Genomic DNA, 22,257 nt, shown 5'->3' with positions numbered 1-22,257 from the left:
CTATTTCAACTGCTAACTGGCACACTCTGAAAATATTTTATCGCATTGGTGATCAAAAATGAAGCTAAACGAAGCTACTATTTAAATTATGCATACATACAAACATACATAGCCATGGAACTAAGTGTGAGATTTGGCAAAAATTGGATGTAAAAATTGTTCCAGTACTACAGTACACACCCAAACAAACATATAGCAAACATATATTATAGTCACCAGGACAAGGATGAACTTCCAAAGTAAAAACGTCTTTAGTTCTGCATTAGACTCTGTTTTATTACCCCTGAATTTGTACATTGATCCTACATGTAACATCGTTCTTTTCCTTAACACCCAATTATACTTTGTGTAATTATGTGAACTGTGCAGCATCAGGCAGCCAAAAAATACATAAACATTTTAAAAGGTTGTTATTAAAAATGATTTGGAGATGCCTTTAAAAAGTTATCAAGTTATCATTCATTTGTAATATTTCACATTTTGAAACAAACACTCACCGCCCACTTTAATTGGAACACCTGTACCCCGGCTAAATCATGCAATGACCCAATCAGGCAATGATGCTGCAGTAGTGCAATAAAATCATGCAGATACAGGCCAAGAGCTTAAATTATATCAAACATGTTCACACCGAACATCAGTTTGGAGGGTGGTGGGGTTGGGGCAGTGCTGGCTGGTGCCAGATGGGCTGGTTTGAGTACTGTATTTCAGAAACTGTTGATCGCTTGATTTTTCTTGGGACAGTTCTGTGGGTGGAAATTCCTTGTTGATGAGAGATGTCAAATGAGAAGTGCCAGACTGTTTCGAGGACATATGCAGTAACTCAAATAAGCACCCTTTACAACCGTGGTGAGCAGAAAAGCATGTCATGAAAAACACTGCTTGGTCTTTTTTATAATCTTCAACTGGCCAGTTTAAATCAAAACATTCAAATTTTCTGCAGAGTGCAGCTCAGTTCAGTTTAGTACTTTTTTTTTCTCTCAGACTACAAGCACTTGCAGGCTCTCATTCTTTGGACTTCCTCCTCCAATTTGCCTTAATGCAAGCAACCTTTGGATTCCCATCCGGAATGACTCGGGCAAGCAACGTCGCCTTTCAATGCATCTTTCAGCTTTGCGGCACTAACCTAAATATCTCAATCCCGAGAGTACCTCCGTCACTCTGTCAGAGCTGCCATGTATAATTTCATGAAAACACCTGTTGCCTCTCACACCATGCATCATGTGCGGTAGCTTTGGGTGCTAATTAATTATCTGGGCGCTGACTCTGTGTGTGTGAGCAATAATCCTCGTCTATGTGGAGGTAAGTAACAGATGTCAGCTACCCACCACTCCAAACCTACAGGGTTTATGGGGGATTATTAATGTGCTCTTTAGAGTTGTGATAAACAGCCTTGAAAGGGCTCTCTGGAGTAAACAAGGAAGTATGGTATTTTTTTTGCCTGATGTGTGTGTACAGATGTACTCTTTCACACATTTCTAATCATGCAGAAATGTATATTTCTGTAGCAAAAGCATGCTTAGCTGTTAAATGCATTTTTCCCCGCATGGTTCAGAATTCAATAGCACCTGCAAGTTCACAGTGAGAAAATCAGTGAGTTTTTGGTCTCCATGGTTATATAAAAGTGGCCATTTCCAAAGATTAAAGGTATATCACATGCATTTTGTGATGTTAGATTGGAGGCCTTAAATCTAATACAGTTGAGGTCATAAGCCTTATAGATTCTGCAAAATTTTTATCCTTTTTTTTAAGAGGGATCATAAAAATTTTTGTTTTTTATTTAGTACCAACCTGAACATATAACACATAACAGATGTTTACATATAGTCCACAAGACACAATAACTGAATTTACACAAATGAGCCAGTTCAAAAGTTTACATTCGCTTGATTCTTTTGGATTATATATCATCAATGACTGTGTTTATGTTTTCTGATAGTTGGTCATGAGTCCTTGTTTGTCTTGAGCAGTAAACTACCCACTGTTCTTCAGAAAAAAAATCCTGCAGGTTCTGCACAGTATTTGCTTTTCCAGCATCTTCTGCATATCTGACCCCCTTTCCAAGAGTGGCTATATGATTTTGAGATCCATCTTTTCCCACTGAGGACAAACTGAGGGACTCGTACATACCTATTACAAAAGGTGCAAACATTCACTGATGCTCAAGAAGGCAACACAGTGCGTTAAGAGGAGAGGGGTGTAAACTTTTGAACAGGATTATTGGGGTAAATTGTTATGTTGCCTTCTGTGAAACATATAAATATCTTAGGTAGCGTCATTTTACACCGATCATTCCGTTCAAAAGCTTTCAGATTTATATTAATGCACTAATACAATACTTTGAGAGTTTATGCAAGGACAGAGGCTCTACGTAATTTAAGGCTGATAAACGGATAAAAAACAATGTATTGTTATTTAATAAAGAAAAGGTTCTATTTGATATGGTGAAGTTGTCTTTAAGGAGCCATTTATTTAACATATTGTCATCGCAATGTAACTGTTGATAAGTATGAAAATGCACCATACCAGTCCATTGTTGATTACTTCCACTATGGATTGATCCATCAGGTACCATGGACTGTCAGTTCATACACTAAACCCATTTTAAAATCACCATTCATTCATCACATGAGGATCCGTCTTCCTGTCAAAATTGAGGAATGGAGGACGGGTCCAGGTTTCGGGCATTGGACACAGTCTTTCTTGGGATCCATTCAGGTTTTTATAAAACGTCATGGATATTTATGAATTGGAGGAAATGCCTAACTGTTAAGCCAAACCTGAAATGTAGGTGTTACAAAGCGTTGAATAAATAAATAGTGCATTAAAAATAGAATGGAAAATAAATGTTTTGGATGTTGATTCCTTTTCCACACAGGGATCTCTGTCTTAAAAAAAATAATACAAGAAGACAATAATGAGGGTGAGTCTATGATTTCATGATGATTACATTACAGTTATAAGTATGTACGTAACAGTATAAGACATTTTAATTCTAAACAATATGTCCTTCAAAACAGCTTATATGCATATTTCAGGTAAATAATTTAAAACACCTACAGCACTTGCTAAATAAACTACTGTTTTATTTTTGCCTGTTCCAGCTCACTATAATGACATTTCACCTTGAAATACATTAACATTCATTGTTCATAACATACTAAAAAATCTTATTATTTTTGCATTAATGTCCACATCCATTCAACATCTCATGCCTGAAACATCCTTTCCCATGAGCTTTCCTTCACAAAAGTCAATATTTTTTTCCTGGTTGCTGTACATACTTGTTTACTGGGCAACTACAAATAAAAAGAATTGCAGCACTGACAATAATTCCACCGTGGCAATTTATTTTTTGTCCCCTGTGCATGAATGTAGATGACAGGGCATTCTGTGGAGTACTACTGAGAAAGAATATGATTAGTCTAAAGAAAATAAGCTCTGTATCACAGCTTTGAAAAAACGTATATACATAATATACTAAGTGTAATATCAGTGTAATATCAAAAGTAATTTATTTTTAAAACCCGCTTAATGCACATAAAAAACGGAACTAAACATTTCTGCTGGATTTACAAAAATTTCGGAGACGCTAATTTTCTTTGACAGTATGGAATTGTCATTTGAAATTCAATTCACCCTATACTATATTGAAAATACATTATTAACACATTCTTTTATTTTTGAAAATATACACTCATTTCAAATCTGATGACTGCAACACACTCCAAAAAAGTTGGGACAGTTGACTGTTTACCACTGTGTAACATCACCTTTTCTTTTAATAACACTTATTAAGCGTTTGGGTGCCGAGTGAAGACACCATCAGTTAAGTTTAGCAAGCGGAATTTTCCCCCATTCATCCATTATGGATTTCTTCAGCTGTGCAACTGTACGGGGCCTTCGTTGTCTTATTTTGCTCTTCATAATACGCCACACATTCTCAATCAGAGACAGGTCAGGACTGCATGCAGGCCATGCTAGCACCCGCACTCTCTGCTTACACAACTATGCGCTTGTAATCCGGGCAGAATGTGGTTTGGCGTTGTCCTGCTCTGGATGGCAGTATATGTTGCTCCAAAATGTGTACACATCTTTCTGCATTAATGGTGCACTCACAGATGTGCAAGTTATCCATGCAATGGTCACCGATACGCCCCCATACCATCACAGATGCTGGCTTTTGGACCTGACGCTGATAACATTATTTTTGGTCCTTTTCCTCTTTGGACCGGAGAACCCGATGGCTGTTTTGTTCAGAAAACATGATTCCACTGTGCTACTGTCCATCTCAGATGAGGTCGAGCCCAGAGAAGTCGGTGGTGCTTCTGGACAGTGTTGATGTATGGCTTCTGCTTTGCATAGTAAAACCTTAACTTGCATCTGTGGATGCAGCGACGAATGGTATTGACTGACAAAAAGGTTTACTAAAGTATTCCCGAGCCCATGTCAGGATATCCATTACAGACTTATGACGGTTTTTAAGACAGTGACATCTGAGATCACGCCATTCAGAAGTGGTTTTCAGCCTCGTCCTTTACTCAGAGATTTGACCGGATTCCTTGAATCTTTTAATTATATTGTGCACTGTAGAAGGTGAAATACCCAAAATCCTACCGATTTGTCTTTATGGAATGTTGTTCTCAAAGTGTTGGATTATTCGCCGACGCATCTGTTGGCAGATTGGCTAGCCTCGACCCATCCTTGCTCTTGAAGGACTAGGCCTTTTTTGGAGGCTCCTTATATACTACGATTAGACGATTGCCTCACCTGTTTCACATCACCTTCTTATTTCAACTTCTCACATCACTATTAGATTAAATTAAAATTAAATTGCCCTGTCCCAACTTTGTTGGAATGTGTTGCATGCATCAATTTCAAAATAAAGGTTTAGCTTAAAAAAAATTACACAGTTGATTAAGTAAAATATCAAATACATTGTCTTTATAGGTTTTCTGTTTAAATACAAGTCAAAGTACAATTACAAACCACTCCTCTTTGTATTAGCATTTTCCCTATTGTCCCAACTTTTTTGGAATTGGGGTTGTAGATATGTTCATAAATGCCACATCGTGTAACTTACCAGCCGTGTGCATGGTACAGCTGATTTGCATTTAGTGATTCCCACAGAACTCCATAAAAGGCAACGCTCATAGAGTGGAAAGCGCAAAATGACTACTAAATGGCCAAAAATGAACCCAAGAATTTCACAGAGGCAGAATTAGAAGTGACTCAAATCAACAAGAAAAAAAAATGCATATAGCAGTGTAGCCAAAGGAGTCCCAGCATGTGAAAATGCTACAATATGAAGAGAAACCAAGAGTCTTCTAAGTGAAATCTTGGAAAAGCAGGACGCTATGCTCAGAGCAGTGGAGGACATTGCAAATATACAAGTCACTGCTAAATATAAAAAGGTGAAAAAGCTTGTTATGTAAATTAAACGAGTGGCTGAATTTCTCTCGTGTATGCCAGAAACCTTTGCTTTACAAGCGCATAAAGAGGTGCAGACATGCTGTAACCGCCTCAGGTTAGGGATGGAGGAGGAATGTGCTTTAAAGTGATTGAAACTTGACCACGTAATCCATGCAGCAACTCCTTTACAAATGATATGATTTGAAGCTGATCCATCAAGGTATACATTAGCAAGTCTTCTCATTTGTGAATTTACACACACTCAGGAGCACGAGTGGATATGAAAGACTTTCCGAATTTACAGGATTTTCATGAACACCAAATTTCTTGTGTAAACGCTCGCACGAACAGATCTGTTTGTATCCAGCTGGATAAATGAGGCTCAATGCGAATCAGATTTCGGAGGGATAAAGGGAAATCATGCAGATTTCCTTTGCTTTATTTAAAAACAACAACAACAGCAACAACAATTATTGTATACTGATTCCTGTATTTCTTTCTTGAAACAAAAGGGGAGACACAAACTTGTGAAAGTGATGTTCTAGCGTGTTGATATACATTTCTACCACTTTGTTAATGTTTGTTTGGTCCTCATTAGTGTGTTCTAGTGTTTTGATCTCTCTCTCTTAACATATCAGCAGGAGAGTCTCAGCAACCTTGACCTTTTGCGCCACCCGCTCTCCGAATGACCTTTTAACTCATTAATTATAAGTGGATTAGCACACACCTCCTCGAATAATTTGGTTAAATCATTGGGGAAATTCTCAAATGACAATGAGTGCAAACTTGCAAATACATAGGTGAAATTAATGGGAGCAATAAGTGCATTAATAAGTTAGTAGTTTACTTTATATGGTTAAGTAATAAGTGTTCAATCAATAGTACATATTTACACATAATTGATGCATATGTACAGTTAACCTATCGAATTATTTATGTATTACAAAATGTAAACATTTTACATTGATTTAATATCCTGCTGAGCACACGATTTATGCATGTTGGCCACACTGAAATTATTCATAATTATTGATATTATTCTGTCTTGTTCTTAATTCATAACATCTGGGAAAAATACATATAAATAAACAAAAATGTTATAGCTGCAGTAAATACATACATAATCACATAATTCACACAAACCAAAATCAAGGTTAGGGATGTGGTTAGCACTTACAGCATTTATTCTTATTATTAAATGCAATGCATTTGCTCTCCCTTCTACAAATTTTGCACCATAATCTATAGTAAAAGCTTCATGGCTGTTGCACTATGAAACATATGACCCTTGACTGTGTTAACTGCTAGCTGACAGCAAGCCATCTGCAAATCGATAATTGTTGTGAAACCAGGGATGTGAACAGATGGTCTGCACCACTGAAGGCCTGCACTGAGCCTTTTCCCAACAAGTGCTTTAAGAAAACTAAAGCGGTGTTTCGTTCCCATTAGTGAAGGTTGACTGAATTTTCTTTAAAAAAAAAAAAAAGCAGAGGCTTATCTCAGTTACTCTGGATTCTGATTTTTCTTGCACGATATCGGCTTAAATTGGGAGCCGTCGTAATTCCAGCGCCAGTGTCTGACAGTAGTATTGTGAAGAATTGTGAAGGTTTTCTTTTTTCTGCAAGGAAGGATACCAGAGGAGAAACAGCATTTAATCAGAAATGCTGCTTATCACGAGGATTTTTAAAAATGGATAACGTTACAAATGAACTTTAAGCTGCAAACATAGCAGATAAGTGCTTGGTAAGCTTATCCTTCAAACCATGAATCATGTCAGATCTTTTTCTTTTCTTGTCTTATCTTTTTTTATTTTTTTAACCTTTAAGTCCCAGCTGAAGAGAAGCATCCCCATAGGCCGATGCTGCCACAGCCATGGTTCACATTGTACCTTGGTGTGTGCTAAATAGTTTTGCCACATGGTTTGGCAAAATTTAGGGTGGGATAGAAATTATTTGTTGTTTTTTTTCTCATGAGAAAAGGCGTCTGTCTAGCACTCCTACCCCATAGCCCATACTGTGAATGAATGTGATTTGTCAATTCAGATCTTTTCTATATGTTGTTCACTTGAATTTAGGTTTCTGTGGAATGTGGAAAATCACAAAAAGCACAAAAATGCTAATTTAATAGGGGAATGTAGACTTTTTTTTATATCCACTGTTTTATAAACCTTTATTTTTCCTTACAGCTGCTGTTAAAGAAATTAAATTGAAACATTCTGACCAATCAGAATCAAGCATTCAATAATGCTGTGGGATCGTTTTACCTGCCAACCAGGGTAGAGCCGGTGAAGGTTTAGAATCAAGCCAACATCTTTATACAAAAGTGAACTAGCCAGCTAACATTAGCTTATAAGATAAAGGGCAAGCTTTTGCTAATGGTGAGAAGTTTTGCTACACACTAAATGTGTGTCCATTGGCAACTTCAACTTTGCTGGCATGCTTTTATGAAGTTGTTTAGCAAAATGTTGGGCTCAGTGCCTGTCAGAAAAATCTAGAAAGTTCATTTCCTATGCCTGATATTTTTCAGGGTTTTAAGGTTTGTGTTTAGACGCGGTGGTTTAGATGCTCTTGAAAAACCATGTTTCATCTGTTTTCCTCAAGACAAACCTGGCAACCTCATGAAGTACAAATGTTATTTTAATAATTTGAATGGTGCACCCATTCAAATTAAGCAGGTTCGTAACCCAACTCTGAATAAAAGAAACTAGCGCATATATTGACATAACTTTTGAACACAAGTCGCCAAATATGTTCAAGCCCTTTGTGAGTTCACCTGAGGTCACATACACTCTGTTTAGATTAAGTGCTTTCACAACTTCTTTAGAAGAATCTCTTCAGAAGCACAGCTGCTTGGGTTCATCGTTGAGCTGCTCGAAAAGGGGTCAAGGGGAAGTGCATGACGTTAGAGTCTATAATTCAACAGGATGTTTCGCCAAAACTATTAAGACAGAGGTTTTCCCAAGTTATGAACTTCTGTGTATCAGTGCCTGGGGTCAGAAGTCAGAAGAATGAAAAGCTTTGCTGTTTGCAGTCAAGTGACTCCTCACTTGTGAAGCAACAAATTTCATAAGCAGCAGGCTCTGTTTGTTTACTGCAGGCTACATTAATGTCACAGGTTCATTTTTGCATTTGTATTATTATATGCAAATGTTTTAGAGAAAATGGAGACTTAATTATTGGCTTCTGGCATGTCACTATTTGTTCTAAGCTTAAGCTTTTGTAATTTTTTATTTTTTTTTATTTTCAAAGGATGGCTTATGCAATTGAGAATTATTAACTCCAGAAATATTAGCGACTTTTAAAAAACGGGCAAAAATTGACTTTTAATTTTACTATCAACTATTCTACAACATAATTGAAGGAAATATGTAACTGTCCCCTAACAAATGCCACTGTCATAAGAACAGCTTTATCAATTAATACTAATGAATAGAAAAGTTAAATAGTATAGTCTTTTCTCTCAAAATTATTGACACCTCAAAAGAATGCATGAAATAAATGCAAACAAATTCACCTTAATTTCAACACAAGAGAGAGATGGTTGTTGACCTGCATACGTCTGGATTAGTTTAAATTTTGCTCAAAACAATTATCTAACCAAATTTGTGTGCTAATTTATGCAGTACAAAAATAGTTTGTGTTTTAACTTATTTATTTAACCCCCCCCCCCTTTTTTTTTTTTTTTTTTACATGTTACACATCAGGTTCACACTCTCAGCCATGAAATTTTTAATTAAAGCACAATTTTGCACATTTGCCTTAATGACTAGGCAATTTAAGATGTTTCTACCTCAAAATACACAGTGGCATTTATGCAAATGAATTCATTTTTCACCCATAGTGTGACTTACTGCAACCTGACAGTCACTTTGCCAACAGAGCTTGCATTCAAAAAATTATCATGAATGAAGGGCATGTATTAAATTTGCAAAATCCCATTTTTTTCAGTTAGCCAACAACAAAATAATACCATCCACTAATTCTGAATATCTAAATTCACCTAATTATACCTTAGTGCTCCAAAACAGAATGTTTCTCAAAACAATAACTTATTATTTATGCGGTAAAATTAGTGTCGGATATTCACGACGCATTCGCATATCCAACGTGGACAGCATTTAAACGGATGCTCAGGTCTACACCCTCTTCATCTAGGTTTTTAAACATGTTTCACTGCCTTTAATTGCAGTTATACTTGAGTTTGAGCTTCTTTCAGAGTTTCTTTGAGATCTGAACACACCACACTCAAAACTTCATTTGCGTATTGCTTTCAACCCTTAGTTTGCACATTACATCATCTGCACGATTATTGTCATCATAATATTTATTTTTGTCAATTACCTCAAACACACACATTAATTAAAATTAAACTGCAAACACAAAAAAATACTTGTTATTTGTATCTTAGGAAATCAGGGCCACCTGATTTGTTTGTTAGTTTTAAAGCTGCTCAGAAAAATTCAATCAAGTCTCATAACGTAGTTGTGTACATTTAGAATAATCAAATGGCCTAGCAATGGCTTGGTCCCAATATCCAACGGACTTCTGTCAGCATTCATGCTTTAACACCTTGTCATAAATTTTAAAATAGCTCGAGCTGTCAGATTTCACCTGTCAGATATCTTTGTATCGAAGCCATTGCTGGCACACGAAAAACAGTATGTGCTGTGAAAAGAAAGGAAGATAAACCCCAATGGTGACATTGAAAATGTGTTTTTTACATTTTATTTAAAGTCCAGTACATTTCTCGTATATTTAAGTACAAATTTAAGAAACGAATTCCTGTGTACTTCATAAAGAAATCAAACACTCAGGGGAGTCAACCACCCCAGAGCTGTTTGTTTCATCGCTCTTATACCACAGATGATAAACTGATAAAATTTTTATCACAACTGATAAAAAATGAAAGCACTGAAATCCTTACCGAGTGGCATGCAGGACAAATTCAGGTCCAGACCCATGTTTCTATTCTTTAAATATTCATGCAGTGCTTCAGGAATGATTCCCTCAACTGCCTTTTTCATTAAACAAGAAAAGAAAAAGGGCTTCCGTTTGAAGTAGAAAATAATGTTACATAACTTTGTGGACTTGACTGAAGTGTCAGACCTGGACCTCGCCTCTGATTCAGGCCCCTCCTCACGGCAGCTACTTCACTATCACAGAATACACTACTGATATAATATTGTATGTGTAAACCGTGACAAAAATTAGTTTTGCCTCTAGTGGCAACTTTTTATTCTTTTTAAACTTGAAGCTTGAAGACATACAGTCTAAAATGCTTAGTGCTGACAAATTCATTTCTTTGTTTGTGTAACTTGTAGCTTGAAAATGAGCTTGACCTAACATTTACCACTTGTTTGCCTACAGGGCCAGACAGATCATTAGTCTGGACATCCAACAAGCAGATTTAGTGTCCAGGCATTCAGGATTTTTTTTTCCACAGCTGCTTGGAATACATACTTTAGGACATTGTGTCTCACAGATATCATTTATAATTTACTCCGGCTGACACCACAATTCTTCAGGAAGCGCTCATTTCCGGTGATTAGCTGGAAACGATTGAACTGTTCCTGAAAACACCTCCATATTACTCTCATTTATTGAAAGTTCATAATATAGGATATTATTGTAAAATTTAGCTATGAAAATGACAGCAATTGTTTACAGTCCACAGTATATTATTGCTGTTAACCTCTTTTCCTGGTCATTACGAGCCCCATTCCTGGCTGCCTAGCCCAAAGCAGTCATAGATTTACCTTTTCAGCCATCCTTCCTGTGGCCAGCAACATCTCCCGCACCGTTTTTACAAAAGTTCAGCTTGGTTTATGATGGACAGACGTATAAACTTCCCCTAATCAGCAAAATAGGTTGATGGAACACTGCGTCCAGATTATTGACCCAAGCTCAAAAAATAAATAAATTAAATAAATATTTCTTCGAATCAGCAGAAAAGCAGGAACTGTAGATCATGTTCCCATAAAAAAAACATGATAAAGGCTATTAGATCCGATTAACCGTTCATAAATTTTTGCATGTGTAAATACCTATAAATTCTTTGACGTAAGTCAGTACAATTTGCATTGTATCTTTTCCCATGTCAATATCGCAAAGTCTGGACATTTCAATGTCTCACAACCTAATTTGACATGACAGTAAATCAAAGTGTGAACATTATGTGTGTTTGAGTCATGTAAATTCAGCTCTCTGTCAATCAGCACAGCGAGACTCCTACTATCATTGCATTGTGCTTCACTGCGAATGACTCATCCATTACTTCTTAACTCATCCCGGCTCTGAAAAAGCCTTTAAGGCTCCGGGAGAAACCATCTATACGGGGCTGACGCTCTCGCCCTCGAACCCTGAGGGAAATAAAATGACAACAAAAAAGTAAGACTTATACCCAGTGGACGTGATCCTTTGATGCTCTGTACTTCACAGAAGCAATGCTAAAAAGGTTGGCTGAAGGCAAGAGGCGTCAGATAAAAGGCACAGAAGACTCAGAGTCACAGCCTTCCAGGGAGATAATTGAACAAAAAAGGATGAAATGGTGAAGAAAGGCGAACGACAGCTGCGGTTCCTCTTTCTGGGCTGCTAACACTGAAGCCAATAACTGTGCCTCACTCCAGCTGAGAACTTGATTGGATTGTTGTTCTGTTCTGGTCAGAAATAGTCATGCGTTGAAACTTGGGGCTTGGATAGCGAATTGGAGGGGGTAAAAAAAGCTATTTGTGTCATCAACCCCATGAGTATCCCTGATGAAATGTGAATTGTAAAATGAGACATCATATGATCTTGCTCTGTACACAAGCAACATGCAGAAAAGTGCAATGCAACATGGAGACTGGCATTTCTGATTTCTTGCGAAACAAGGGAAGCATTGTGATAAACGGGAAACCCGGGTAACTCATCCATATCAAACCTGCTGTTCTATTCTCTATTCATCTGCACAAAGGGCCGCATTCAGAGTCAGAGACTTGTATTCAAAAGTTTCGTCAATATTTAAGAGGGGAAAGTTCCTTATGTTAAGAGTTGGGTTAGCACAGCAATTTAAGATTCAGATTATGCAAATCACTTGTGTGTGTAGTTCAGGTTGCCAAATTTATCTTAAGTAGAAGTTTTTTTGTATAGCTAGATGTCTAGACAACCACCTTTTAATACAAGAACTTAACTCAGGGGGATAAAAAATGCAGACTGAACATTGCTGTCAAATGTAACTATACCTCCTGATCCTGCACATTTATATATCTGTGGAATCTCACAACATCAGGTACACCAGGTAAAATACATTTTATACATAAGTAACTGCACTTTTCCATGTAATACTGCATAATCATTAAAATCCTTTCATCTAGGTTATGAAAAATGTACAGTGCTGTGAAAAAGTTTTTGCCCCATCCTCAAATCTTCTGTATTTGTGAATATCTCATATTAATTTGTTTCAGAAATTAAAACAAAATCTAAGGTAAAACAAAGGTAACCTGAGTGAACACAAAATAAAGTTTTTAAATAATAATGTTATTTTATTAAAGGAAAAATTCCCCAAATCTATGAAACTGCATTCATAATGGGGTTCAGCTCGACTAGACACAACCAGTCCTGATTACTGCAAACCCTGTTCAATCAAATCAACACTTAAACAGAACTTTTTCAACAGCATGAAGTTGGTTAAAAGGTCTTACCCAGTAACACACTATGCCAAAGTTGAAAGAAATTCCAGAAATGATGAGGAAGAAGGTGATTAAAATACATGATTCAAACACAAAATTCCAGACCAGCCATGGAGGGCAGCCTGGAACATGCAAATGAGCTAAACTGGTTTTTCAACAGATTTGACCCCTGAGAGCTCAAATGGACATTTGCACACTCCTGATGATGAGGACAATACAGGAATCATCACAGACACAGGCACCCCAGCGACACCCTCCCCCTCCACTAGCCCATTAATAACATCAAGCCAGGTGAGACGGGAGCTATCCAAGCTCCGAATCAACAAATCTATGGGCCCAGACAACATCAACCCCAGGCTGCTCAAGCTGTGTACACAGCTTGCAGGTGTGTTTCAACACCTCTTCAATCTTTCTCTAAGGCTGAAAAAGGTGCCCCAACTGTGGAAGACATTGTTCCGGTGCCCAAGAAAAGTCATGCCAGTACCTCAAATGACTACAGACCTGTGTTGCTGACCTCACATGTCATGAAGACCTTTGAGAGACTGGTCCTGAGGCACCTGAAGCTGATCGTAAGTGACTCCCTTGATCCGCTGCAGTTTGCATACCGGACCCAAATCAGCGTGAACGATGCGATCATCTACCTACTGCATAGAGCTTACTCATACCTGGAGAGGCCAGGAAGCACATTGAGAATCATGTTTTTCGATTTTTCAAGTTCATTTAACACCATCAACCCCCCCTGCAGAAAAGCTCTGGGACATGTGGGTAGACCCCGACATGGTGGCCTGGATCATGGACTATCTCACCAGCAGACCACAGTACGTCCGACTGCAGGGCAGCCTGTCAGATGTGGTGATGTGCAACACCGGCGCACCTCAAGGAATTGTGCTTTCACCCTTATTATTCACCATTTACACTTCTGACTTTAGCTACAACTCTGGTACATGCCAGCTCCAGAGATTCTCTGATGACTCCTCCATCATGGGCTGCATCAGTGAAAATAAGGAGGAGGAGCACAGAGGCGTAGTGGACAGCTTTGTCAGATGGTCTGAGGATAACCACCTTCAGCTCAACATCAGCAAGACCAAAGAACTGATAGTGGCCTTCCGCCGAAACAGGAAGCCCCCAACACCTACTACCATCCAGGGGGAGAAAATAGAGATGGTGGACTCGTACAAGTTCCTGGGAGTGCACATCAACAGCAAGCTGGACTGGTCAGAAAACACTGAAGCTCTCTACCGGAAGGGACAGAGCAGACTGTTCTTTCTAAGGAGGCTCAGGTCGTTTGACGTGAGCAGCAAGCTACTACAGATGTTCTATCAATCTGTAGTAGCCAGTGCGCTGTTCTTTGCTGTGACATGCTGGGGAGGTGGAATTAAGACTTGGGAGGCTGACAAACTCAACAAGTTGGTTAAGAAGTCCAACTCTGTTGTTGGTCACAAAATGGACAATCTGGAGACAGTGGCAGAGAAGAGAATAAGAAACTAAATCAGGTCCATTTTTCATCCACTGTATGCTGAACTACGGCAGATGGAGAGCACCTTCAGCCACAGGCTTATCCCCCCCAGGTGCAAGACGGAACGCTTCAGATGTTCCTTTGTGCCGACAGCCATCAGACTGTACAACACTTAGCCACCCCCTTCCTTGACCTTACCTTACTTTTGACTTTTGACTACACTACAAATACACTGCTACACTGTTTTCATATGGGTATCATACTGTACTTTTTGCACTGCTCACACATCCCATCACTGCTTCAAAGTTTTTGTTATATGTCCACACTGATCATACCATACAGCTGCAATATGTATATAGTATTGTACATATGCGATATGTACATGGGCTACTTGCATAGTTGGACTGTACATTGTTGCTTGCTGTATATACTGCTCATATGTGTGTGTGTGTGTGTGTGTGTGTGTTTGTGTGTATATATATATATATATATATATATATGTGTGTGTGTATATATATATAATGTATAGAGAGTTTGTGCTTATGTCTATACATATTTATACATCCTGTATGTACTCTTTATATATCCCTATAGTGTTCTCCTTACTATCTCTTTTAACTTTTCTTTCTTTTCTTTTTGTCTTTTTTTTTTTTTTTGACTGCTGCTGTGACACCCTAATTTCTCCATCTGGGGATTAATAAAGTATTATCTTATCTTATCTTATCTTATCTTATCTTATCTTATCTTATCTGTCTGGGAAGGGTTTCAAAGCTATTTCAAAGGCTCTGGGACTCCAAAGGAGACAGTATCTCAAAATAGAAAAACTCAGCACATTAATGTACCTTCCCAGAAGTGGCTGATCTTCCAAAATTCCTCCAAGAGCACAGCAACTACTCATCCAGGAAGTCACATAAGAGCCAAAGACAACATCAAAGGACCTACAGGCCTCTCTTTCATCAATAAAGGTCACTGTTCATGACTCCACTATCAGATTGACGGTGGGAAAAAATGGCATCCATGGAAGAGGGCGAGGTGAAAACCACTGCTAACCAGAAGAACATTAAGGCTCGTCTGAATTTTGCAAAAACACACCTTGATGACCCTCAAACCTTTTGGGAGAATGTTCTGTGGACTGATGAGTCGAAAGTGGAACTGTTTGGAAGACGGGTCCCACAACATCTGGGGTAAACCAAACACAAAATTCCACTAAAAGATCATCATACCTACAAACATGGTGGTGGAAGTGTGATGGTATGGGGATGCTTTGCTGCTTCAGGGCCTGGGCAACTTGCAATAATTGAGGGAAACATGAATTTTCTCTACCACAAAATCCTAAAGGAGAATGTACAGGCTTCAATGATCCAAAGCACATGAGTAAATCGTAGTCCTAGAAGTAAGTGAAAGACTGATCTCCAGTTATTGGAAGCGTTTGGCTGCAGTTATTGCTGCTAAAGGTGGCACAACCAGATTTTAAGTTTAAGGGTAGCACTGTACATTTTAGTTCCACAATCTTCAGTCAACCTTGTTACCTGAACACATTCACCCCATCAAATATTTGTAATATTCCAAGTCAACAGGAAATTGGGCCTTGTGAACTGTTCTCCAAGACCGCCACACATATATAGTAGGTACTGTCCCAGGTAAAGGAATATTTCATCTTATGTTCTGTTTGTTTGTGTTTATATTCCCCCCTAGATTTTGGCCAACATAATCATCTTTATCTGTGGGAACATGGCAGGTGCATACCACAAACACCTGATGGAGCTCGCATTGAAGCAGACCTACCACGACACCTGCAACTGCATCAAGTTACCCATCAAGCTGGAGTTTGAGAAGAGGCAACAGGTTTGCTGCCAAACACCATCCAATCCATTGACTTGCTCACCCTTTTAACAGCCATAGCCTGCTATCTGAAACGAGGTGCTAAAAGTGTTAGGTGGGAAAAGTATCGTAAAACTGTGAATCCTTTTTTTTTCCTTGAAACTTCCTGTACTAACCTGATATTTAGTAAAAAAAAAAAAAAAAAGCAGATAGATCACATGAAGGACAAATAAGAGTAGTTCTGGCATTATAATCCTGATGACCTTTTCATTTCATGCAGTATTGATTCTGTTCTGCTCAAGGTGGCCTGGAGGTTCTTATAAAATGTTAACAATGCATAATAGAATCTAGAAGTTCCTGACAGCTCACACAATTTCTTCCTTCCATGTCTATTCATACACAGACTGTTGGTTTGCAAGTAGAACTGAGGTTTCCCACCAACTTTTCTAAAATATTTCCTCCTAGATTATTAGACTCGGGAGTAGCTTGGGCTTTGTCTACACTGGTACTGTATATCTGAAAATTCACGTCTTTGGAAAAACAAACAAATTCACATTTGGATTTTAAAATCATCTTTAAAAAGTTCTTTTGTCGACTCCAACATGCAGTGAAAAGGTCTAGACAGACTTTTCTACACAGAAGCACCTAAAAACATACAAACACACATATATATTGCACATCACTTTTCATTGTTATTCATCAAAGCAGGAAAGCTAGCACATGGGTTGTTTATATTTAGACATTTAATGACGCTTTTACGCAACATTGTGTGTAAGAGCCGACAACTGCAGGTGCTCTGCATTCCACATTAATGAGAGGACCAGGACTGTGTCATGGTTACTTTGATTTGACACACAAGTGGACTGAACCCTGCGTCCTATTAAACAACTGCTAGCTAATGGTTGGGTTTGTCTGTTTAATCAGGTTCATGTATTGCATTTCACCTAATAAATTGATGAGCATAAAAGCTCATTAAACACCAAAAGCATTATGACCAGCTCACGTCGTGGTGTGGAGCATCTATTTCTTGCACTGATTTAGTACATATAGAATCAAAATATCTGTAAAATGCATGTAAAAAAAATATTTATTACCAATGTACAGGATCACATAAAGTTCGTTAACACAATGTGATTTTCACAAGTGCACACTGTTACAATGCAAAGTATATTATGAATTTTGTACTACCTTATAAATAACGCTTGATAAAAATAATTTCCTGTGATCCCATTCACACCTCAGGTGACCCCAAGGTTGAGAACCTATTCATTAGTCGTTTTGCTGCGGAACGTTTTTGACCTTTCCCCCATTTTTACAGTGGTATTTATATTGTAAATTGCACCTTATAAAGTGTGCATTTAGTAGGCGACCCTTACGTGCAGTTTGCGTGATGTGCTCCAGTCATAGTGTCACATTCAGAGTCGAGTTAAGCATCAATTTTCAGAATTCAGACATAACTACAGACTAAAGCTCTATTTGGACAATTTTTCTTCTTCGATTTTCCTCGAGTGTGATCGACTTGAACAAGGAGCTGACAGTTGATGTCACCACAATACAGAACGCTGAAATGTTTGGATTTTGGTTGTGAATATACTAAAAAAAAACAAACAAACAAAAAAAAATGTGTGTCGTATAATAAATACATAAAGGTAAGATTAAGTAATAGTAATTGTCTCTTTAATGTCTTTAAAAGTTTTCACACAGAGTATAGCATCTTTATCAGACACACTGTAAGGAATTAAAGTTTTATGGACAGAATCATGAACAGTCTTACAGTGAGCTATAAGTGTAGCAGATGAATCAGGCAGCTTATCGTTCAAACCATGACTATGTTTTCTGTACAGGGGAGTGCAATAAATGAACAACAAAAAAAACATTGGCAATAAAAAAATTATTTATTTGACAAATAATAGCAAATTAAAAGTGTGAGAAAAACACATTCAGACACTATGATTTCATGACTGTTATTTGGTTTAGTACGGTATTGTATAAAGGCAAGGGCTTATATTTAAAGGCAGTGGACTAGGCGCTATTGAAAAACCCTATCACGGACCCATCCAGTCAGGAAAAATCTGCCAACTTCAGAGACATGAACTACATGCAGGACGTTTTAAAATGAATGTAAATTTTTGATCACAGAGAAAATCAACTCTGAATACAAGTAACTTCCTCCTGTGTAAATATTGACAACTTTTTGACAGCACATGCATTTTGAAGCATTTTCACGCAAAGTGACTCAAAAATGCACTGGGATGCACGCAGACCTAGTGAAAACAAATCTGTCATCAGGATATAAACATTCTAGCATTCCTTTTTGATGTTGAAACCTGGGAGAAGACAATACTGACTGAACCTCACTGTTGCTTTTGCAAGGTTGGGAGGCTGGCACTGACAAAAATGGCTGCCTTCCAGCTGACTGTTCTGTGTAAGAGGTCAAACAGCCCCTGTTGGCTGGACCAATCCATCCAGAAACATCTTTCTAGTTCCTGGGCGATGGCTCCATGGATCACTTGCTCATATACTTTATCTCTGATTCTTTTGATGGTCTATTTGCTGCCCTTTGAGCATCACTGATCGTTGTATTGGTGCTTACAGTAATTTAAGTGTTACCGTTATAATCACCCTCTGAAAACTCGTTTGTCGCTAATGTCTTTATTAGATTCGATGTAAGTGAATAATCCTGAGTGGCTTTTTACATGCTATTATGTATTATTACTAATTATAGTCTGTCAACCACACCTAGTAAGAAATTAGGCTTTGGGCAGCACTTTAACCAGAGAATTTTCTTCATCTGTCATTAAAAAAGCTGACTAGCAGACAGTGTGATATCAAATTAACCTCATTTCCTTAGGAATGCTTAATTTTTTCACTTGTCTCAATGATTAAGTGTTGTAATACCTTTGAATGGGCTTCCAGAGACTTTTCTGTCCCAAGAAATTATTAAGAGTTTGCCTTCATTTGCTTTAATTAAGAGTTGCTGAAAATAGTATTGTTTTGTGTCATGTTTAATATCATAGTAATGAATATTGTATGGTTTATTAATTAAGACCATTGAGCCGTATTCAGACTTCAGTGCAAGTAGTGATTTAATACCAGGCTGCAGCACATCAGTATTCAGACCTCAGACGTAGCTGCAGACTTAAGCGCTCCTCTGACCATTTTTCTTATGTGATTATCGGCTCAAGCGAGGAGCAGTAATCTGTCCAGTTTGATGTAACTACATAATATGTAGTGCTGAAATTTCTGTTTTGGACTGCAGAACGCCATTTAAGCAATATTAAATACATGAGTATTGCGTTCATAGTATTGTCCTTACAATGGACACAATTTCTTTGCATCTTCATTGGAGACATTGCTAATCTTGGGAACTGTATTTATTTCACTGCACCGAAATTGGCTTAATTGATATTATATGTCACGACTCTACACAAAATGGCCAATAATTTTGAAGTGGAAGCAAAAAAATCAATATATTTTGCAAAATGATTTACTAAGTTCCAGGTGTTAATGCTGCAAGATGTAGAAAAGTATGTTAAGGGGTGTGAATACTTATGCAAAGCACTGTATTTTATTTCCTAGTCAGTTGAATTAAACATTTGCCAAATATGAAGCAGTACCTGAGATGAAAAGAATGTGTGTTTATATGTTTAGGAGCGCCTTCTGCTTTCACTGCTGCCTGCTCACATAGCTCGTGTGATGAAGGCCGAGATCATCCAACGGCTCCAGGGCCCAAACTTCGGGCAGGCGGAGAACACCAACAACTTTCACAACTTATACGTGCAGAGGCACACAAATGTCAGGTGCTCTTTCTGTGACTCTCTCTCTCTCTCTCTCTCTCTCTCACACACACACACACACGCATACATATATACAGTAGGACAATGTCTCACATTCTGCCCTGAAGCAGAGATGGATTTTTCAGACGCGGCTCTCATGCTGAATGCTAACGAACCTACTGACTCAATTTACACTTGAAAGGAAGCACAGCTGAATCACCCACGGAAAAAGTGTTATTTCTGAATTCTTTCTGGTGCATGTGGTAGTACTTAAGATGAAATGTGAAAAGGTGTTTTTTTTTTTTTTTTTTTTTTAGAAAGGTGCAAAATTTCACATTTTAATCCAGTATGACTTGGTATAATGATATTTTTTCAGCTGTTTAAGGTGAGCTCAAGAATTGGAAGAAAGTAAATTAGGTGGTAAAAACACGAGCACTGATGTTGCTGAGTTCTAACCCAAATCTAGCACACCTGATTACACAAATTGGTGCCTGCATAGCAGATGTGTGAATCAGATGTGTTAGATTTGGGTTGTTGCTAAAAAGGGAGAACATTCTGTGAACAAAACAACAAAGAATCTACAGTAGGGATACATTTTTTTTGCCAGGTTATATTTCTCAAACAAGATATCATCAGTTTTCACAAGACTGTCTTCATAACTTTTGCACATGATGCTAATCCAAAGCGACTTACAATTGACACGGGACACAAATGAGCAGTTGAGAGTCATGGGCCTTGCTCAAGAACCCAACCATGGCAGCTTGGCGGTTCTGGCATTTGATCTCGAAACCTTCTGATCACCATTTCCAACCAGAACTGATCAAATATGCCAATGGTTTTCACACTTCTGAACAAGATGTTCCAATTGGCTTTAGTGCACTCAAGGGAAGTTACATTCTATAGAACCATGGTTCAACAACTGAGTGGAGCACCGCAAGGGGGTTTTCTTTTGTTACTAGTGAAGTAGTACTGTTTGCTCATTTCTTTGTTGAGTACTAATAGCAAAATCAACCACAACCTCACATGCAGTACGCAGCCTAGAAAAGGTCCCCTGTTATGTCAAGCTCGTCCTCATCAACCCAAATGACCGAGGGGGCCACTCAGTCATAGAACCACAGTTACATACTGTACCTTCTGTCCTACTTCCTTTCATTCCAGACCACCACGGTGGTTTCCTTCGGAACTAGGGGAGACTGTGTGTCAAAAGCTTTCACAAGGATTTATAGCACACCTTGATACAAGACAGCACTAATAAATAGTGACACTTTATTGAGACTGAGAATCACTCAGTGTTGATGTGCTCTTCTGAGGATAGGAGTCTTGCTACAGTACTCTGTTGAGGTTGAGAATCAATTAAAATTCTCACAGAGCATATGGCTTTTAACGAAACATTCAGTCCGAATAATCTGGCGTTGTCTTTGATCTCCATGTCATTGCTTCACAAATGTCCACAAATGACCCTCATCTTACTGCCACTCAGGAGGTAGCTAGAGTGTTCGTTGAATGGCATTTAATGGAAGGTACTGTACTTTTGATCTGTGTTCTTGGATGCTTGTAGAATCACTTCCTATGGCAGGTTATAGGCTTCTTTTAACTGGAGCCCCTTTATATCACTCCCAAAGCACACATACAACTGGCTAACCATTACATGCACATAGCACTCGAGAGGTTTCATATGAGCACATTTTCAGTTGCAAATACTAGTTTTGGAAACAGCATGATGTATCTGAACTTTGGTCCCATTGCCAACTGTGTGCTTATGGATAATGCATGCAACTTGCTTACTCCTCTGACCATAGTGAAATTCAGTAAAATAATAATAATAATAATAAATAATAATAAATAATAATAAGCTGTCTTAAGTGAAAGCCATTTAAAATCTGCATCCTCCATAGGTTCTTATGGCAAGCTGCCCAAACTGCTAGGCAACAACTCTAGATCCCACTGTGGAATCATTGTTTTGCAAGGAGGTCAGAAACGCACTTCAAAGAGAAGTTGTGACTGGTTTATACGCTCTCATTGGTAAGCCGTCACTCTTTCCCCAGGGTATACCCAGAAAGAGCTTCTTCTAGGAAACTCTGCAAAAGCTCAAAAGCATTTTTTAATACAAGATAAGGGTTTATGGC

General features: G+C 38.1%; 1 protein-coding gene across 2 annotated transcripts in view; it reads left to right on the top strand.

Moving 5' to 3' along the window:
* The window catches only part of adcy2a (adenylate cyclase 2a), a 221,428-nt gene that overhangs the window by 154,539 nt on the left and 44,632 nt on the right, over positions 1–22,257 (top strand). For both annotated transcript variants that reach the window (XM_053621189.1, XM_053621180.1), the window contains exons 4-5: positions 16,230–16,379; positions 20,007–20,155. In XM_053621189.1, the coding sequence (XP_053477164.1) occupies positions 16,230–16,379; positions 20,007–20,155 (299 nt within the window). The remainder of the gene's footprint in view (positions 1–16,229; positions 16,380–20,006; positions 20,156–22,257) is intronic.

This window comes from Ictalurus furcatus, chromosome 1, assembly GCF_023375685.1.
Source record: "Ictalurus furcatus strain D&B chromosome 1, Billie_1.0, whole genome shotgun sequence".
NCBI lineage: Eukaryota > Metazoa > Chordata > Actinopteri > Siluriformes > Ictaluridae > Ictalurus > Ictalurus furcatus.
The sequence above is the reverse complement of the archived record's forward strand: the minus strand, read 5'-3'. Positions and strand labels throughout refer to the sequence as shown.